Here is a 20,672-nt window from a genome sequence, read left to right as displayed (position 1 = left end):
GGTTCTATTTCTATGTGATATCCCCTCCTCTATTGAACAGCTTGTATTAAAGATGCAGAAGTATTTTTAACTGATCATCCATCTACTTAGTCTTCCACTGTTAAACACAGTGAGTTAAAAAGCTGCTAGTTTTGAAGTTTCCTGTTAAAGAATGTAGTTTTCTTTCCCACCAGGAATAGGGAAGAAAAAGCAAGCTGCTGTCTTTCTGTAAAACTTTTTGCAGGGGACATGCAAGCTTCTCCCCAGCATATGGCTTAACTTTTAGAAATATTTCTGGATTTCATCTAATTTAGACACCATCCAGTGCTTTCATGAAGCCTTATTTTTCTAGGTCACTGTGCCAATAGGATGGAGTAACATAATCTTTCTGTAGTCATTCCTGTTCAAAAAACTTGCTTTCAGAACTGTTAACTGTCTTGTCCTTAATTCTGTGCTTGTTTATTTATTGCTGATGTGTTTTGAGGATGTGAATCACATTTCCATTATCAGGAATAGGGTAATATATCCTGAAATCCTGGTTCTTTTTTTTACACAGTGATTTTGTGATGATTTAAGAACCTTTTAACACTCTTTTTGTGCCTTCAGTATGTGCGATTGTCGTATGACACGAAGCCTGAAGCTATTCTGCAACTTATGCTTAAAGAATGGCAGATGGAGTTGCCGAAGCTTGTTATATCTGTACATGGGGGCATGCAGAAATTTGAACTTCACCCACGCATCAAACAGTTGCTTGGCAAAGGTCTCATTAAAGCTGCAGTAACAACAGGAGCCTGGATTATAACTGGAGGAGTGAACACAGGTAAAGAGGTACCAGCTGAGGAAGTTGGGGCTGTTCAGTCTGGAGAAGAGAAGGCTGCGTGGAGACCTCAGAGCAGCCTTCCAGTATCTGAAGGGGGCCTATAGGGATGCTGGAGAGGGATTCTTCATTAGAGACTGTAGTGACAGGACAAGGGGTAACGGGTTAAAACTTAAACAGGGGAAGTTTAGATTGGATATAAGAAGGAAATTCTTTCCTGTTAGGGTGGTGAGGCACTGGAATAGGCTGCCCAGGGAAGTTGTGAATGCTCCATCCCTGGCAGTGTTCAAGGCCAGGTTGGACAAGGCCTTGGGTGATATGATTGTGTGAGGTGTCCCTGCCCATGGCAAGGGGGGTTGGAACTAGATGATCTTAAGGTCCTTTCCAACCCTAACGATTCTATGATTCTGTGTGTGCAGTTCACTAGACTACAGTTTATATGAGCCAAAGTTTTAATGGCTACACAGCTTCATCTTAAAGCAGAGTAAATTTGTGTGCATTTGGTCAAGTGAAATTAAAATAATACGTTTTGAACAGCTGTAGTTGGAAGTGGGCTGGTGTTCTGTCTTGCAAAGAGAAACCACACAAAGGTGAAAGGTTGGGTGTTTGGGGCATTTTTTGTTCGGTTGCGGGGGGGGTGGTGTTTGGTTTTGAAACTGCAAGAGAAGAAACTTAACACAATTAAACCAAGTACAGTAATGTACTGGAAACTGTTTCTTGATTGGCTCATGTTTATTTCATTAAATTACTGATACATAGCATCGGTACTTTGTTTCCTTCTAGTAGATGTAGTATGGTGCTTTTTCCTTGATGTTGCATCAAGTAAGTTCCCAGATCCTTAAAGGCCCAGTTAACTAGTAAAAAGTTGTATTTCTTTATAAGATGCGGCATTCAATACATTGAAATCTGTTTGTGCACAAACAGGTGTTGCAAAACATGTTGGTGATGCTTTAAGAGAACATGCTTCCAGATCATCTCGAAAGATTTGCACTATTGGGATTGCTCCATGGGGAGTGATTGAAAACAGAAATGACCTTGTTGGAAGAGACGTAAGGATAAATTACCTAATTGAAACTGAAATAACGATTTACCTGACATTTTTTTTGACAAATCTGCTCAAGCGTATGTTTTCACTTGCTCTGCATCATTGGAATAATTGCCATGAGGATACATTGACATCTGAGGGTTATGCAGGATGAGTGTAAACAAGTTGCAAAATGCAAATGCACTAGAGGAAGAGCTTGTTCTCAAGTACTTAATCCTTCTTCCCTCCCCCTCTATTATTACTGAATCAAGTAACAAAAATGCTAATGTATTACAAAGAATTCATATTTGCATAGGATGATAAGTTAAAAAAAATTGATGCAGAGTCTTCAATGCTACTTTAGGGAAAAACAGACATAGGTTTTCTCTAAAGACATCTTTTCAAAGGATGTTTCCTGTTATTCTTCAGAACAGAATCCTTTTGTGATTGTTACCTGCTTTCCTGCACAAAGTTAAGACCTGCAGCTCTTGGTGTGTCCTGATCCAAGGCATGCTTACATGTTTCTTGTTAAGCCACCAAAAAGGTGAAGTTTCACAGAAACAAACCTGAATCTTTACAAATAAAGAACTTTGTTGTATGCTTATACTCTAGGTGGTTGCTCCATATCAAACTTTGTTAAACCCATTAAGTAAACTGAATGTCTTAAATAACCTCCATTCCCATTTCATTCTGGTGGATGATGGAACAGTTGGAAAGTATGGAGCAGAAGTTAAATTGCGGAGAGAACTGGAAAAAACTATTAATTTGCAACGGATCCATGCAAGTAAGTAATTCTGATGCCTGAGGGCTGAGTTTTACTATGTTTAATGAAGAAGATACTTCCACCAAACACCTGAATGAGAAAATAGAAAAATCAGTCTTTTTTTTTTTTCAAGTCTGAATGATTGTTTGCAAATTTCAACTGCTGCTTTGGACCCCGGATATTGCTGGTACGTTTAAGATTTCTCTGGGACCAGTGAGGAGGGTTCTTTTGAATGAAGATGTCAATTTTTGCTTTATAAAGTAAATATACATCACTTGAGTTGTTAGTATGTTGTCAGGATTGACTGGTCTGATTGATTTGTGGTTTTGACACTGATGACTTGCAGTTTCACAGTAGGGCAATTGAGTTTGTAAAACATCTGTGTTTGTGCAAAGAAACTGTGACTTTGTGTGTTCCCAATTATGGAGCAATTATGTTTTTTCTCTTCTGGGAATGCTTTTGCGATATTCCCTGTCAGTAGAGGGTTTCCATGTGACTGTGCAAATTGTGTACATGTTGTCATCTTTGGAAACTGTTTGGGGGGAAGGTATAAGGGGAGTTCCCTAAAGAAAAATGTTCACTTTTCTGCACTACTTCAGGAATATGATTATCTATGAATAACCTCTTCTGTTTGTTTTGTAGACTGTATTCCATTGTATTTATCAGCTTCTTTGCAGTGCTTTCCTCTCAGCCCAAAGTATAAGCAGTGCTTGAAACTCTGCGTTAGCACCAGTTAAAATGTCTGACAGGCAGCATTATAATTTTTATTCAATAAAAGGGGATACTTGATTTATTAAATATGTAAAATCAATCTTAGCATTCCCAATATACTTGTAACATTGTCTGGTTTTTATTGTTTATTTGCAACTTTATAGGAATTGGCCAAGGTGTGCCTGTGGTGGCACTTGTATTTGAAGGTGGCCCCAATGTCATACTCACGGTTTTAGACTTCCTTCAAGAAAGTCCTCCAGTGCCAGTGGTAGTATGTGAAGGAACTGGTAGAGCTGCAGATATATTGGCATATGTTCACAAGCAGACCGAGGAGGGAGGGTAAGTTCTATCTAAATATGAACTATCAGTCATATGCAGATGGGTTTTGAGACCATTCCTGAATGAATTCATACAAGTGCTTTTTCTGTGGAAGGACAAAGGCTAAAAGCAGGGAGTGTAACCTTGCCTGTGATGCAGCTTTCCAGGTTGGCTGCAATAATAGCTCCAGCTAAAGACCAAGACTTACAGTTCTAGGTTCCTCCCACATACTTTGTGGCAGTTGTGCCAGATTCTGTAGCATATGCTTGCTTGAGCCATACCTACAAAAAGGGTAGGAAAAGTCTACACACCTGTATCCCAAATTAGGGGAAACATCTGTTGTGTATCTTCAGTTGTGTGCAGTGGTTTTGTTACACCATTGTAACTAGAGGACCCAACTGTCAGTTTAAATGTCCTGCTTCAAATTTTAACTAAGCCACAGTAACTTAAATGATACATGTGACTCTTAAGTGCACACAACAGAGTGTTACTCAACACAAGTCAGAGCTGACTGGACCTTCCAGAGATGTGAGAATAACTAACATAAAGTGGTATGTTACCAACCTGCTTGAAGGTACCGCTTGACTACATTGAATGGAAATATTTTCATGCAGGTGGCTGTTACATAGTAGTAACTTTCCTGAAAAGGGATCTGTCCTGGTTTAACCCCAGCTGTTTGCATACTTTCCCACCAGTGGAATGGGGAAGAGAATCGGAAGGGGAAAAGTGAGACAACTCGTGGGTTCAGATAGAGACAGTTTAATAGGTAAAACCACACATGCAAGCAAAGCAAAACAAGGAATTCATTCACCACTTCCCCTCATCAGGCAGGTGTTCAGCCATCTCCAGGAAAGCAGGGCTCCAAACACCATCATTCTGAACATCCTGCCCCTTCCTTCTCCTTCCTCTGGCTTTGCATGCTAAGCACAACATCAGATATTATAGAATATCCCTTTGATCAGTTGGGGTCAGCTGTCCTGGTTGCGTCCTCTCCTAATTTCTTGTGCACCTCCAGCCTACTTGCTAGCAGGGTGATGTGAGGAGCAGAAAAGGTGTTCTCTGTGTAAGCACTGCTCAGCAGTAGAGAACATCCCTGTGTTATCAACACTGTTTCCAGCACAGATCCAGAACACAGCCCCACACCAGCTACTATGAAGGGAATTAACTCCACCCCACCCAAAACCAGCACAGGATCAGAAAGAGTTTCTATGTTGTTTCTTTGAGTAGACTTAAAGCTGGATTTTTTTGCATGATTCTATTTAGTGTAGAAAACACTGTTTTAAGCGTAGTTTCAAATAATAAAAGGGGTTTGATTAGGCTCCACAATACTTAGTGATTTATACTTAGTTGAACTGAGACTTGCATAAATCCTTAAACATATTGGGTCCTCATTGCAGGGGTTGCCTTGGAGCCAGGAGGCAGGGATCTAATGTAGCAGTAAACCAAACAGCTTTGTCCATAGTAAGATCAGAAGCAGGTCATATTCATCAGAGGAGTGAGTACTTAATATTTTGTGTCAATATCTTTTAGTTGAGACTATCTCAGAACAGGATATGGGAAGGAAAGGCAAAGAAGCCGAGTTACTTCTCTGAGGTAGTAGTAGAAAGTTGTAGATTGAGCAACTTGTATTTGTGTCTAAAGGTTACTCAAGTTTTTTGCCACGGTAATAAGCTTATAGATACCAAGGACTTTGAATGGACATGTTGCAACTAGTTACATGTGGTGGTGTTCTTACTGTTCATATATAACAATGTGTTTTCCTGTTTGTTTGTTGCAATCTCAGGAATGTTCCTGAGGGTGCTGAGCCTGAAATCATTTCAACCATCAAAAAGACATTTAACTTTGGTCAGAGTGAAGCAGTTCACTTGTTTCAGACACTCCTGGAATGCATGAAAAAAAAAGAACTTGTAAGTAGATCTTGCCATAATTTTTTTTTTATGCAAGGTGGGTGTAATACTAAATTGTGTTTCAGTGTTGTGTATGATCAAGAGTCATTAAAAAAATCCTTCCTGAACATAGTGGATCTTTCAGGTGTAAAAGATAGACAAATACAATTTTCATGTATACTTTATCTCATGGCTGAGAGACTTAATTCTTGCCATTATTTCTGGTAATCTGAGTTTGTTGTTTCCAAGCCTGTTTGTTTGTTTGTTTTCATACAACAGTTTGTTTATAATGTGTATGTATTTTGTATTTGGGTTGTTGTCCTTTTTTTTTTTTTCTTGCTTTGATTTTTGAAAAGGCTGGGAAATTTTTTTCCCTCTTTTTTTTTCCTTCTCCCCCCCCCCTTTTTTTTAAAATATATCTTTTAAGCAAAAGCACTTTATAGGGCTCTATACGTAGCCTGAGTTCAGGTACTGGTGTTTCATTTGGACATCATGTTGTGCTGTTTTGAGGTTTAAAATTGTCATATTTGGCTGAACATGTTTGCTGTCAGGTTAATCTCATAATCTAGAATGAACTGGAGGTGTGAAGAGTACTGTGTGGTGTTTATAGACAATAGAAAATTGTAATTTAGTAGAAAAAGAAGTTCAAATTGGTTGAAGAATGTCAAGGGTTTCTGTTAACGCTTTTTCTCATAAAGGATTGTCTTGTGTGGCGTGCAGTCAGGAAAAAAAATGAGTGCACTCTAAAGCTAAGTTTAAATCAGGCATAGGCTTAAATTGCATTGAAGATAAGGTGACTTATTAATGTATTTTAGCTCCTGACATAAAAGACTAGAGCCAGTCACCTTTGCTTGAAAATAACTTTAAAAATATGTTTTCCCCATTTTATTCTTTTGGACAGATCACAGTTTTTCATATTGGGTCAGATGAACATCAGGACATTGATGTTGCAATACTTACAGCATTGTTAAAAGGTGAGACTTCTAATTTTAAGAGCTATTTTTTAGTGTTTATATAACGGAGTATTTATAAAATACTATATTCTGTAGAAATGTTTGGTTTTTAAGAAAATAATTATCTACTATGTTTTCACGTTGCATAATACCATACTATGTCATAAATGGTAAAACATACTGTATAGGTTTGTGGTGGATTGCTTGATTTGGCCTTTGTAGGGAAAAAGAATGTTATCTTGCACTTTAATTATTTTCTTTTCTCTCCTTGTTTTTGCTTCTTAAGGCACGAATGCATCTGCATTTGACCAGCTTGTTCTTACGCTTGCGTGGGATAGAGTTGACATAGCCAAAAATCATGTTTTTGTTTATGGGCAGCAATGGCTGGTATGTAATGGTCAGGTTTAAGCACAATGATATTTTCTAAAAGAGAGGAACTCAGTTTACTGTAAAGAATAAATCCTTTTACTTTTGTAGAGAGAGGCTGCGGAATACTGACACGTTTATTTTGAGGACAGTAATTCTTGCATACTGCACAGTCCTGCAGCTCTTTTGTTATTGTGTATTGAAAATGGTCCAAAATTTTTGAAATGTGCTAAGTGTTCTGAATAACTAGGGGAGCAAAGACATTGCAAAAGGTGGAAGCTGAATGCATGTTGGTCAGATGCTCTTTTCTTCCTTACAGTTGCATGGTCATAGGAAGTTCTTAACATCTAGCAAAAAGACACTGTTGGCAGCACTGCAATGTCTTTTGAAGGGGAGGAAAAAATGTCTGTTTCTTGTAGCCTGCAAATTAGTTTGAAAACTACATTGTGCATTTTGCCTTTTTCCCATGCTACTGTAAAAATAAAACATGCTACTGTAAAAATAAAACAGTCTTATATGAGTGTGGAGTCAAAAGTACATACTATAAGGTCTGTTGATAGCAATGATGGTTCTGAGCATTTGTCTCTGAAGCAAATTGGGCTTTACGTATTTTATGCATTTGTGTTTTATCCAGTATCAATCTATGAGAACATCTTAACTATGTTAAACCAAATGTCTGCTTAGTCCTGTTTGCTGTATCAGTAGGAGATGCCAATGGGAAGAATATAAAACTTGCTGATTAAATCTTTAGAAGACTCTCTCATTCTGTAATTTAAGTTCAGGGTTTTTCTGAACTGAGGATGGCATCTTTATAGTTCTTGACATACAAGGTTTCCCCATCCCTGTAAATTAATGAGGTTGATCTCAGTGTAATCTAAGTACACTTACTTTTGTGATGCCCCGTTTCTTTGGTTCTCTCCAGGCTCTACCTTGTTACTTATTTGTTATAGGTTGGCTCTCTGGAACAGGCTATGTTAGATGCCCTTGTGATGGATAGAGTTGCATTTGTGAAACTTCTGATTGAAAATGGAGTAAGCATGCACAAATTTCTTACAATTCCCAGGCTGGAAGAGCTTTATAACACAGTAAGTGAATAATTGCTTTTTAAGGCTACTTTTAGAACAGCTTTTTAGTTGCTTGTTGTGCACCAGTCTGAAAGCCATGGAGTGTTAGTAGGGAAGGCTCCTTCATATGAAGTTAGAGATGAGAAGTGTGTGTTGTCTGGCTGCTTTGTAATGCCACAGCTGCTTTCTGGCTCTCCAGAAATGGTACCACAAGTGGAGTTTGTCAGCAGGATGTTCATCTGTCTTTGATGTTGGGGATGGATACTAAAGCAAGATTGCTGCCTTGTATGGAGCATATGAAATATGTAAATCACAGTGGGGAAGAGAACAAGAGAAAGTCAGATGGGTGAAACCTGCGCACAAAACATGAGGTCTATAGATAGTATTGTTATGGCTTCATAAGATGAATTCTGTCTATAGCAGAATGATGTAATCATATGATCATAATAGTTGTAAAAATAGTTTATGTTGTGAACTTGCAGAGTTATAAATATTACATGGAAAAATTTTGTTGCTGTAGGTCTTGATTTAAGAATTTTAAGGTTGTTTTGTATAACATTAACAAATTTTGATGGAAGGTTGTTTGTTTTGTCCTGTTAGATGCTTAATGTGAGTAGTACACAAATGGGACACAGGCTTACATTAACATTCTCATTATCTGCTTTTGAAGGAAAAAAAAAAGGGAGAAAAGTATTTTTTAACTAACAAAGGTCTGTAAAGGAGTCCATGTGATCATCTTTAGCTTTTTATTTTTAATTAACCTTTTATAGTGTTGCTTTTGCACACTTGATGTGCTTTTGATTGAGTTCTGTGTGGGAGCTAGAGTAACCGTATCTCAAAAAGTGTAACAGTTCATGAACTCGCAGGAAATCAGAGAAGGAAGAACAATCCGCTTTGGTAAAAAGAGGGAATATTCACACTAAAAATCTAAAAATCAAGGGAGTTTTTGCTGTGAATCCTGGAACACTGTAAATGTGAATATCAGTCTCTGTGTGTTCCTGTAAATTAAAGTGTTTGTTAAAACTTGTCTCTCTAATATTACATCTTTTAATAATATTAAAACCCCATAATGTTGCTGTTTGCATTCTGGTGTTTTTTTTTCCCTTTTGTGGACGAACTATGGGTGTATTATTTATGTCTCAAATTAAAACGGAAGTAAAATGCAACAGAAAAGGAAATAGTCTATAGCTAATACAGTTGTATGAAATATTTGCATTTATTTGATGGCTACTGTTTGAAAACTGGGAGTTTTTTGGGTTGGGTTTTTGCTCTTTTTTTTTTTTGAGCCAACATGCAAAAATATTTGGTTTCTGCTGTAATCTTCTCATGTTGTAATTGCACTCTAATTTCTCATTCCAAATTTCTCCCCACTTTCTTTTTCTTTTATCATAAAGAAACAAGGGCCGACTAACCCAACGCTCTTTCATCTTGTTCGGGATGTCAAACAGGTAATGCTGTAATGTAAAAATTAGTAAAAAAAATTTGTACAAAAAGTTAAAATCTGTCAAACTACCGAAGTTGTGGGGTTTTCTGTTTTGTTTTATTTTAATTATTTTTTTAAAATAATTTCTCATGTTTCACTGTTAATTTAATCTTGGTTCTATCAGTTAGGTTTTATTGTAAGTAATAAGATACCTCTGCAGGCATTCTGTTCTTTACAACATTTGCTGTTGCATTCTTAGTGCTCTAATGCCAGAAAGATGTTAAACCCGATGAGTGTTGTTTTTTTTTTCATCTAACTTATGACTGTTTTCCTTCTTGAGGGGATTGAAAGCTGGTACTCCCAGCTAGGAGTAGTTTTGGCTGTTAAAAAAAGTTTTCTGTTGTGTCCTATCCCCCAGTCCCCCATCCCTCCCTGTTGTGACCCCCTCCACAGATGAACATCTACTTTACTAGGGGAGATCATGCAAAAGAGAAGCTATCACCTTGTCTTTTTTGAAACTCATAAATAAGGAGCCATATAGATTATTTTTTTAAGTCATGAAGGGTTTGTTTTTTATTTAGAGCCATGATATAACATGTAGAAACACTCTAAGCAGTTTAAGTTTATAATTAGGAAAACTAAAAATGCCTTTTGTCTTCCCAGGGAAATCTTCCCCCAGGATATAAAATCAACCTGATTGATGTGGGGCTGGTTATTGAATATCTGATGGGAGGAACCTATAGATGCACGTATACAAGAAAACGTTTTAGAGCGATATACAATAGTCTCAGCGGGAATAATCGGGTATGTGGCAGTTGGATAACACAACATGCTGATTCATGTATTCTCAATTAAAAAAAAAACTATTTATTTTGGAGGAAAATCGAATCCATATTGTTTTGCTCTTGTCAATGGACTGGTAATAGTAAGGCCTATGAGGGTAGCTGGTAGCTGTTTTGTTGTTGAGGATAAACAAAACATTTTGTTCTTCTGCTTCTTATTCTAACACATCTAAATTCCTTCTTTGTTGTTTCCACTGTCCCTACTCATAGGGGAAGAATGGGCACTAAACATGAGGATTCACCAGGCTTGGGTTGCAGATATCTTGGCTTCTTGTAAAACAACAAATGGAACTGTTTACTATGTGACTTCTTAAAAAAAAACAAAACATAACAAAGAACTTGTTAAATATCCAGTAGAAATTTTGGTGGTTGTTGTTATGTAAGTTCCTCACCGTTTCAGTTGCACAGTAACTGTTTAATTGCTCAACTAAGTATCTACATATTAACAGATTATTCTGTAATGCTTAATAGTTAAGAGTAAAGAAACCAAACCGAACCCTGACCCCTTATTCTTCTTGCAGCGATCTGGGCGAAATCCTTCAAATACTACTCCTCAGATGTGTAAAAGCCATGAGCCTTTTGGTAACAGGGCAGACAAGAAAGAAAAAATGCGCCATAATCACTTCATCAAAACAGCACAGCCATACAAACCAAAGGTGTGGATGTGTGAAGGGAACATGGTGGGGTCTACTTTAAGTAGTTAGAAGTGGAGAACCTGGTTTAAATCAAGGTGCACCTGAAGTATGAGTAGCAGCAGTTCTACTGACTTAACAAGCTGGAATTTCAGCCTTGCTTTTGTACTTGTTTATGAACTGTCTAGCATGCTTATGGGATTCTGTAGTGTGTTTATTGTTCTGTAGAGTCTTCTGGATAAGCTTTGATAGGGAGGAAAAAGCTTATCTTTGGCATTGTTCTAACAATGGGGGGGGACACACATGGCTTGTAGATAGAGCAAGATTTGACCGTATGTTACTGTAAGCAGTCTCCGTGAGTTTCCTCATTTGTATGTAGTTAACTGCTTTGCTTTTGCTCTATAAATCAAAGTAATTCAGACTCCCAGTTACTAAAGTGAGTTGGACTCAAATGAAATTTTTGAAGAAAAGTTCCAGCTGCTTTTGAAGTCTTCGGAGGTTCTTTTTTCTTTCTATAATTATATGTAATTTGGTATTGGATCACTAAGCATTTTATTTCAAGTTATGTAATGACCAAGTTCAGAAATTTAAAATCTGACTTTCTGATTTTATTTTAAAGATTGACACTGGTGCAGAAGAGGGAAAAAAGAAAAGAACCAAAGATGAAATCGTAGACATAGATGATCCTGAAACAAGACGTTTTGCTTATCCACTCAATGAGCTTTTACTTTGGGCAGTGTTAATGAAGAGGCAGAAGATGGCCCTTTTCTTCTGGCAGCATGGGGAGGAATCCATGGCAAAAGCCTTAGTTGCTTGCAAAGTGTACCGTTCAATGGCATATGAAGCAAAACAAAGTGACCTTGTTGATGACACTTCAGAAGAACTGAAACAGTATTCTAAGTAAATTACATTTATATTGTTAAAGATCTTGCCTTGAAATTTACAATAAAAGTTCTGGGCTATATAAGAATAAACCCCAAAATTGTATTGGCACACTTGAAGATAATTCTTTTTCACCCTGTAGAATTTTTGTATTAGATACTGCTCTCCCTCAAGAGCTGTTACAAGTCAGGATTTATAGTTAAATTAAAATGATACTGAGTGTGTCATTTACTTACTTCCATGTAATTTCCTTGCATGTTTTAACAGCTGTTTTGTAGTCTGCATATGCTTTTAATAGCAGTCACAGATTTACACGTTGTAGATCAAAATCACTTTTCAGTGAATCTGTGTAGAAGGGAAAGGTAATAGTCCTTTCAAGTTATGCTACTGGGAATTTGATTGTACCGGAAAATTCAAGCTAACCTCAAGGTCATTTCTATAGATACTATATTTCGTTTTGTTGATTTTTTTTTTTTTTTTTTTTTCATTCTAGCGAGTTTGGTCAACTGGCAGTGGAACTGTTAGAACAGTCCTTCCGACAAGATGAAACTATGGCAATGAAATTACTAACCTATGAGCTTAAAAATTGGAGCAATTCGACCTGTCTGAAGCTAGCAGTGTCATCAAGGCTTCGTCCGTTTGTAGCACATACTTGTACACAGATGTTGTTATCAGATATGTGGATGGGAAGATTGAACATGAGGAAGAATTCATGGTACAAAGTAAGCATTGTCGTAGTTTATTGGTGTGAAAAGGATAAACGGAATTCATGCTTAAATGGAAAGAAAGCATGTGTTTAACTGCTATTAGTGTAAAGCTGTCAACACTATAACTTACATTAATAAATCCTGTAAAACAGTCTTCTATAACATAATCAAAACTGGAAGTGTTTATTGAAAACTCTTCTTTTGACACTCTATTATCTTTTCAAATAAGGTACAGAAATGTAGAAGGCAAAACCCAGGCAAGTAGCCTTTAATCACAGGCTTAAAGAGATCATGTGAATACTAATCCACTAATAAAAGCATAGTGGTAAAAAAAAAAATAGAATGCCCTTTGTAAGAATATAGTTTCATGCATTTTGGCTTTTTTTTACAGGCAGCACATAAGGCCTGATGTAGAAAAGCTTTGTGTATATCCTATTTTGGAGGAAGATATTGAACAAAAGCAGGGCACAGAATTAAATAAGGGTAGGCAAATCAGGGATAGGCTTTCCAATGGTGCCCTTTGTGATACCGATCAACTGAAATATGGGAGCTGGTTATTTCTTAGAGATTGTGTACCAAAACCTAATTGTTGCCAGGAAAATAATGAAATAAAACTTTCCTACAAAATATCTACGAGCATTGTTTAACTTGTGACCTACTAAAATCTTGTTTGATAACTGATTAACCATTTTCTTGCTTGCTTTGCAACTGGCTAATCACAACAAATAGCTTTCACTTACTCTCCTCATCCATACCTTAGCTCATTTTTCTACCATAAATTAATAAAAAAATAAAAAAAAAAACCACAAAAGATTCCCCCCCCCCAATCATCCAACACCAACAAAACCATAACCTGCTATATGCTTTTTAAATACACCTTGACAGTACAAAGTTTCATGGGAGTAGATTAATGAACAGAGTGCAAGCAGAATATCTCTGGATCTTCAGGCTTGGAATACATTCTTTCTAGTGGCTTTTAATTTTGGAATTTGTTGACTCTTCCCTTTGCTATATCTTCAAGTTAAGGAATATTGTATATGTATCATACATAGCCTCTTAAGTGTGTATATAAGTAGTAACAACTAATAATTGTCTACTATTTTTTTCCAAGTGAAATTTGGATAATTTATTTTCAGAGGATATTCTCTCTCTTATTTCATTCTGATACTTTAATATAGCTGTGAACTATTTGCACTTAGTTTTCATCTTTTCTAGGTGATACTGAGTATTTTACTCCCTCCTGCTATATTGCTGTTGGAATATAAGACCAAGGCTGAAATGTCACATATTCCTCAGTCTCAAGATGCACATCAAATGGCAATGGATGATAGTGAAAACAACTTCCAGAATGCAGCAGATGAAATACCTATGGTAATGTGAGGCAGGGGGAGATATTAAAACCGATATTAATAGCTTAATTATATTTTAAAATCAAAGCAAGAGTTAAAATTAATGTCCAAAAGCATGTATTTCTGTATGTGACATTAACTGTCCTTTCATTTTAGGAGGTATTTAAAGAAATAAGGATCTTGGACAATGCTTTAGAAAAGCATGATATGGAGACTCCAGCAAAACCTAAAAAACTTCCAATTACACAGAAATTTTACGCATTTTATCATGCACCGATTGTGAAGTTTTGGTTTAATACGGTGAGTTTTCTTTTGTGTAATGTGTATTTTGTCTGTAAATCTAAAACAGATTTTTGGGTTCTTTTCCCAGCATGTGCCTCTGTGAATGGAATCAAAGTTTAAACCCTATTTTAGAAAAACAAACAAAAACCTCTTACCTTGCTAGGCTGGAAATGAGAAGTACTTGGTTTTGAAGAAATGCATATGCACATGCAGTGCTCCGTGGTTCAGGGTTTTTTTTCCTAGTTCATCATGTTGGCTTTGAGAAGTACTTTTTTGTTGTTACTAGTAATTAGCGTGAACATTTTTCATCTATCCTGGGTAATTATTTCATCAGTTGCTAGCAGGAGTTCTATAGTCATTTATTAGACTAAAGTGTTTGTGCACAGCTTTGTTTAAATTACTGTAATAGAAACTCTAAAAACTGTACCAAAGGAAAACTAGCTGTAATAAGAACAAAGCTTTGCTAACACTAAATAGCTTATTACAGCTATTTTTCCTCTTCTAAGAAGAAAATGGTTTTATCCCCTTAAAAATAATTACTTGTCCGCTTAAAAGGGTAAATATAGTACTATAATCCTACTTGAAGCTTTTGTTGTATACCACATCAAAAGAGTCCATGAACATCTATAAAGAGCCCTTGAGTAATAACATGTATAATTTTCATTGCTTTTTTTAGTTGGCATACTTAGGATTCCTCATGCTCTACACATTTGTGGTTCTTGTAAAAATGGAAGAATTGCCATCCGTTCAAGAGTGGATTGTTATTGCTTACATTTTCACGTCAGCAATTGAGAAAATTCGTGAGGTATGTCTGTAGCAATGTGGGATTTTAGTTTTCTTTGTCAATTAAAACAGTATGCTTTCAATTGTGTTTGGAAACAAGAGAACCTAAGAAACTTTAGAGAAGTTTTATACGAATTTTCAAATGACAGAAATTTTGGGTTCCTCAGGCCCAACTAAAGGGGTGGAAAGAAGGGCTCATTTTTGTAATAGCAACTGTCTCAAAAGTAGAAACAAATGCAGATAAACCCAACCAACCAAAAAATGCTCCCTAAAACCAAAATTCCTTTTTAAATTGTTCAGCAGGAGGAAACGTACATCCTTCTTGCCTTTGTCATGAAGCTGACACAGTTAAAACACTGGTTTGGATTTCTCAGTTTAAAACAGCTATACATGTAAATAGCTATTTCATTTTTGCAAGTATAAAAATGATAGTAATTCATATATTTCCGTGCGGGTCCCTGTGTAGTGAGTGTGACCATGGCTTTTACTTTTATTGCAGATATTTATGTCAGAGGCTGGGAAGATTAATCAGAAGATTAAAGTGTGGTTCAGTGATTACTTCAATATCAGTGACACAGTTGCCATTGTCACTTTCTTCATCGGGTTTGCATTAAGATTTGGAGCAAAGGGGAATTTTGGTGAAAACACTTACAGAGAAAATTATGTCTTTGTTGCCGGAAGAATAACATACTGTCTGAATATAATTTTTTGGTATGTGAGATTACTGGATTTTCTAGCTGTAAATCAACAGGCTGGCCCTTATGTTATGATGATTGGGAAAATGGTAAGTACTACTTTTGTTACTGATTCTGTTTTTTTCCCAAATTGAAATATGTTTTTCTTGCTGTGTCTATTTACAACTTTTTTCAAAGTTCTATTGAGAAAGAGGTTGCTTATCCTGGTTTGCTGTGTCAGCAACTCAGTGTGCAGAATTAGGTAGTTGGAATGTAACTTGATGTGTTTCAAAACAACCATTGATAGAAGGCTTCCTTTATTAGGGAGCTTCCTCTGTCACATATGTGTAAAAAAACTGTCAAATCTTCCTTCTCTAGTCTGTAATGTTCTTAGATGTCAGAGACCTGAATGAATGTGATGATGCCTTTTTTTTCTTGATTCATCTAGTATTGCTTCTCTTTTGGGTCTGAGATGCATTTATAGTCTTGGTTTTCTTGCCTTTACGTTCTCTGCTGCAAGAGTTAACTTCTTTTGTGTCCTAAAGCACCTTGTATTTTGTACTGGAAAAAACTGGGAATAGATTGTGGTTGTGTTCTGGTCTTCTCTCACACAAATGATATTCATTCACTGTATAAAAATAAAAGTTTTACTGTCAGTGAGCTTTTTTAAATCTTTAAAAGATGTTAATGCTTGAAAACTTCATATGGGAAGGTGGAAGAGTTTTTGTTTTTCTTGCTCTATAAAATGGTTTCTACAAAGTTGAATCCTGTAATTCCTTAAAAATGAGGGCATCAAGTTGCTCATTTCTCACTTTGATTTCTTGCAAGAGGCATAGGTTCTGTGTTTCAGCCCTTGGAAAGCTATCTATTTTGTGCAGCTATTGAGTGCACTTAGGAAGGAATGTTTCTCTTGATAAGCTTCCACTCATCCACAATAGATATTTGAGTTACAAATGTAATAGTCTCAGTTGCCTTTGGCCAAGGATATAAGTATGCTCTAAGAAAAGACAGGAAAAAGGCAGATTTTTTTTTTTTTTACAGAGTTTATTATTTAACAATTTTCTGACTGAAGTATAAGTGTCTCAGACTCTTTTCCTTGTATACATAGAATTCTGTCAAGCTTCCACAGTCACTGTAAAAGTGTTTAACGTTGTGAAATCATAATTATGACCTTGTGGGTTAACTGACTTTTTTGTGTTAATAGGTGGCCAACATGTTTTACATTGTGGTAATTATGGCACTTGTACTACTTAGTTTTGGTGTTCCCAGGAAGGCAATACTGTATCCTGATGAGTCACCATCTTGGACTCTTGCTAGAGATATTGTGTTTCATCCATACTGGATGATTTTTGGTGAAGTGTATGCCTATGAAATTGATGGTAAGACACTGCAATTTTGAAGCAAGTAAGGAGAAAACTTACTTTGATAAGGTCTTCTCAAGGTCTATGAAATTTTGATTTTATGAAATGAAATACCCAGTATTGTTGACCTTGATTCCATTCTTTGGATTGTCTCTTTGTGGGTTGTAGCTGTGTAACTTCTTGATTTGACCTTTTCATTATCCTTAATAAAGCTTGAATGGCTTAGCATGAACACTGTTAATGAGCAAACACTTAATTGCAATTTCTTACAAGGCTATTCCTAGAAAGATTTCTGTCATGCCAAACTTTTGGCTGTGGTGGTATATTACTCTTTTTTAAAATTCAGTAATATGATTATACTGTAGTATTAACCAGAAACGTTGTCTCCTGTATTTTTCTACCATATTCCTAAATGCATGGAGACATTTTAAATTGCAGAACCAGTGTATCATAGCAGTCTTTACAAGTGACCTTTTTTATTTTTTCCCTATCTGGACTTGCTTGGAGTTCTAAAAGTTGTATGTATTCTTCTCTGTATCTTTTTCCCAACACAGTGTGCGCAAATAATTCTGATGAAAAAGTTGCTCATCTTTGTGGCCCAGGAACATGGTTGACTCCATTTCTTCAAGCTGTCTACCTCTTTGTACAGTACATAATTATGGTTAATCTCCTTATCGCATTTTTCAAGTAAGTATATGGATAATTGTTAATTTTTGCTTTGATAAGTTACCATGTCACTGCAATAAGATGACAAGATAAAAGGAACTGATGCCAATTCAAAGCAATCCCATTTGCTGGAAGTATTTTCAGGTTCTAAGGCTGGTCCTCATCTCCTCATCACTGCAAGTCTGTGAGAAAATGTGTAATGTGAAGGGTACATGTCATATCTATGAGGCTTGGGGAGTCAGAAGTTTAAGTGAATTTGAAAGTATTTTGTAATTTCTCAAAAATGAAACAGAATCATTTCTTGATCTGTATTTTTACTGTTGTTCCTAAATTCATTTAATTTTCTTTAGTTGGTTGAGTTGAATAGAAAATTGTCTTACAGTTCTGTGTTTGATTTATAGGAATAAACAGCTCACTGAAATTTAACTAAGCTCACTATGAGCATTAACATTGAGGAGCGACAGGCTGCAGAATTTATGTGGTCTGATGCAAAACCTAGGTTTAGCTAGAAATGTTTGTTTGACAAGCTTGAAATTTTATCTCAGTGTAACTTATTTCTGAGGAAAGGTACTGAGATGTTACTGGATGAGAATTGTTTAACCCTGCCCTTGCTTTGGACCCTAGTATTTTCTTGAATGTGTTTTCCACTAAAATAATCTGTAGTAAAAAACCCAAGTATTTGCTTTTGTCTCTTACTCAACTAGCTTCAGAATTCAGGATTGTTTAAAGAAAAAACCCCAAAACCAAACACCAACACCCACCTCCCCTCCCACCACCCCAAAAGCCACCTTGATGTGTTAATATTTCTTCTGTTCTTCTGTTCCCTTTCAGCAACGTGTATTTACAAGTCAAGGCAATTTCAAACATTGTGTGGAAGTATCAACGCTATCATTTCATTATGGCCTACCATGAGAAACCTGTTCTGCCTCCGCCACTTATTATTCTTAGCCACATGGCTTCCCTGTTCTGTTGTGTATGTAAAAGAAGAAAGACCGACAAGACTTCAGATGGACCAAGTATGAACAGTTATTATCCAAAAAAGGCAGTATTTTTTTTTATATGATTAAAGCAAACTGTCAGAAAAGTGCTATGTTCTTAATTATGTGTATTCTCAAGAAAGTCAAAGAAGGACTTAATTTTCCATGGTTTTAATATTGGTTAAAACTATTTCTATTCAAAGTTTCAGTGTTTCTGAGTAGTATAATTCACAGCCCCTAGAAATCTCCAAAGTAATTTCAGAGAAAACCAAACAAAACCAGATTAGAGTTCCTGTTAGTGTTAATGGGCAAAGATTTTTTTTTTTCTCCTGAAAAATTCTGTTCTTATTAAACTCTTTGAAAATCTAAAAAGGGGATAAAAACTTCTGTATATATATGCATCTTCTTAACTGTTAAATCTCTTTCTAGAGCTCTTCCTGACAGAAGAAGATCAAAAGAAACTTCATGATTTTGAAGAGCTTTGTGTTGAGATGTATTTCAATGAGAAAGATGATCAGTTTCATTCTGGCAGTGAGGAGAGGATTCGAGTCACATTTGAAAGGTAGAATATTTACAAATAAAATTGTTGAATATAGGAGCTTAGAATTTCTTCAGGCTTTTCACATGTGCTTTAAGGGGAGCAAAATGCGGCTCAAGAACTGGAGTATTTAGGCAAACTTTAGATGATGTCTTTCTGTTGCTGTGCAGAAACTAATATGGGATTGATGCTTCCTGAGCAGCACTCAGTAAGCTGAAGCAATCATATTATTTAGTTTCTCATGATTCTTTAATAAACTGAATAAATTTGAAAAAGTGCTGTAGGCCCTCTGTTGATATTTTTTGTTGTTTAATTTGTGATTCAAATATGTACAAATGTACATACTGTAGTGAATGCTATCTTGAAATTTCAGCAGTTTTTTCCTCATTAAATGGGCAGAAAGTGTTACAAAGATGTTTCTTTTGCGTATTGAGAAAAATACCTTTCATAGCTATTTCATAATTTGATCTTTCTTAGGGTGGAACAAATGTGCATTCAGATAAAGGAAGTTGGTGATCGTGTCAACTACATAAAACGGTCATTGCAGTCTTTAGATTCACAGATTGGCCACCTACAGGATCTCTCTGCTCTAACTGTGGATACTCTGAAAACACTTACTGCACAGAAAGCTTCAGAAGCTAGCAAGGTTCATAATGAAATCACCCGGGAATTGAGCATTTCAAAACATTTGGCACAAAACCTCATTGAGGATGGCTCTCTAAGATCTTCGGTGTGGAAAAAGCACAGCATTGGAAATGTCTTTGGTTCTTTTCCACAAGGAGGCCTTGAAAGTAATAATGCTTTACTCTGTAATATTCCTTTACGTGATGAAAGAGATCCTCAGCATAAGACAATTGGTCAGGAGTTAGCTCCAGTTCCCCGAAGAGAAGAGAAAAACTTCCAAGAGGCAGGTTCCTCAGGCAGTGCCTTATTTTCAAATGCTGTTTCCCCTACAGAGCTTCGCCAGCGAATACAGACTTCAGAGATCTCAAAATCCACTAGTAAAAGTAAAAAATTAGGCAATTCATCCAACAGCATGCCACATGTAACATCCCCAACAGCTAAGTTTTTTGTTAGTACTCCATCTCGGCCCAGTTGCAAAAGTCAGCTGGATTCTTCAGCAAAGCGTGAAGAGACTGTTTTCTCTAAGGCTACAGAAGGAGATAATAATGTAGAATTTGGTGCATTCGTGGGTAAGTATAACAAAGTAGATTCTGAATGTCCTGCAGTCATTATTAGCTGCTCTTATCCTCTTGCTTCTGGCTCTGCTTGCCTTGCTTTCACCCAACCTTGTGTTGAAAATGGAGGATACGTTAATTGTGGTTTCATTCATGATGAGAGTGACACTAATGGTAACTACAGCTGCAGAGTTGACAAATGTGATCACCAGTCCACTGTCAACTTATCGAAGAGCAACCCCCAAAGGAAGTTCTCTTTGTCAACTGGCGACTTGACATCAGCAGTCAACTGTAGCGGCTCACATGGAAAATTGAATATTAAAGATGAACTTTCCAAAAGTCAGCATGTCTATGCAATGGAACTACAAAACCAAGATTTATGTTCTAACATCCTTATGGGACTGCTTCATAAACTGTGGACCAAATCTAAGCCACAAGGTTTGACTTATCAAGAATTGTATGGTATTTTGGGTGTATTCTGGTTGCAGGTGACTTTA

General features: G+C 36.4%; 1 protein-coding gene across 1 annotated transcript in view; it reads left to right on the top strand.

Moving 5' to 3' along the window:
• The window catches only part of TRPM7 (transient receptor potential cation channel subfamily M member 7), a 58,673-nt gene that overhangs the window by 24,989 nt on the left and 13,012 nt on the right, over nucleotides 1-20,672 (top strand). Inside the window, exons 5-26 of the mRNA XM_061446886.1 lie at nucleotides 586-799; nucleotides 1,721-1,845; nucleotides 2,433-2,604; nucleotides 3,459-3,633; nucleotides 5,396-5,519; nucleotides 6,400-6,472; nucleotides 6,738-6,838; nucleotides 7,768-7,902; nucleotides 9,276-9,329; nucleotides 9,968-10,108; nucleotides 10,668-10,802; nucleotides 11,398-11,678; nucleotides 12,154-12,382; nucleotides 13,583-13,738; nucleotides 13,873-14,016; nucleotides 14,675-14,803; nucleotides 15,281-15,565; nucleotides 16,660-16,834; nucleotides 17,371-17,503; nucleotides 18,314-18,498; nucleotides 18,889-19,021; nucleotides 19,475-20,190. Of these exons, the coding sequence (XP_061302870.1) occupies nucleotides 586-799; nucleotides 1,721-1,845; nucleotides 2,433-2,604; nucleotides 3,459-3,633; nucleotides 5,396-5,519; nucleotides 6,400-6,472; nucleotides 6,738-6,838; nucleotides 7,768-7,902; nucleotides 9,276-9,329; nucleotides 9,968-10,108; nucleotides 10,668-10,802; nucleotides 11,398-11,678; nucleotides 12,154-12,382; nucleotides 13,583-13,738; nucleotides 13,873-14,016; nucleotides 14,675-14,803; nucleotides 15,281-15,565; nucleotides 16,660-16,834; nucleotides 17,371-17,503; nucleotides 18,314-18,498; nucleotides 18,889-19,021; nucleotides 19,475-20,190 (4,015 nt within the window). The remainder of the gene's footprint in view (nucleotides 1-585; nucleotides 800-1,720; nucleotides 1,846-2,432; nucleotides 2,605-3,458; nucleotides 3,634-5,395; nucleotides 5,520-6,399; nucleotides 6,473-6,737; nucleotides 6,839-7,767; nucleotides 7,903-9,275; nucleotides 9,330-9,967; nucleotides 10,109-10,667; nucleotides 10,803-11,397; nucleotides 11,679-12,153; nucleotides 12,383-13,582; nucleotides 13,739-13,872; nucleotides 14,017-14,674; nucleotides 14,804-15,280; nucleotides 15,566-16,659; nucleotides 16,835-17,370; nucleotides 17,504-18,313; nucleotides 18,499-18,888; nucleotides 19,022-19,474; nucleotides 20,191-20,672) is intronic.

The sequence above is a fragment of the Pezoporus flaviventris genome, unplaced genomic scaffold (assembly GCF_033815535.1).
Source record: "Pezoporus flaviventris isolate CSIRO_AGI_PZ_B2104156 unplaced genomic scaffold, CSIRO_AGI_Pfla_v1 ptg000006l, whole genome shotgun sequence".
NCBI lineage: Eukaryota > Metazoa > Chordata > Aves > Psittaciformes > Psittacidae > Pezoporus > Pezoporus flaviventris.
Note: the sequence above shows the minus strand (reverse complement) of the source record. Positions and strands in the feature narration are given on the sequence as shown.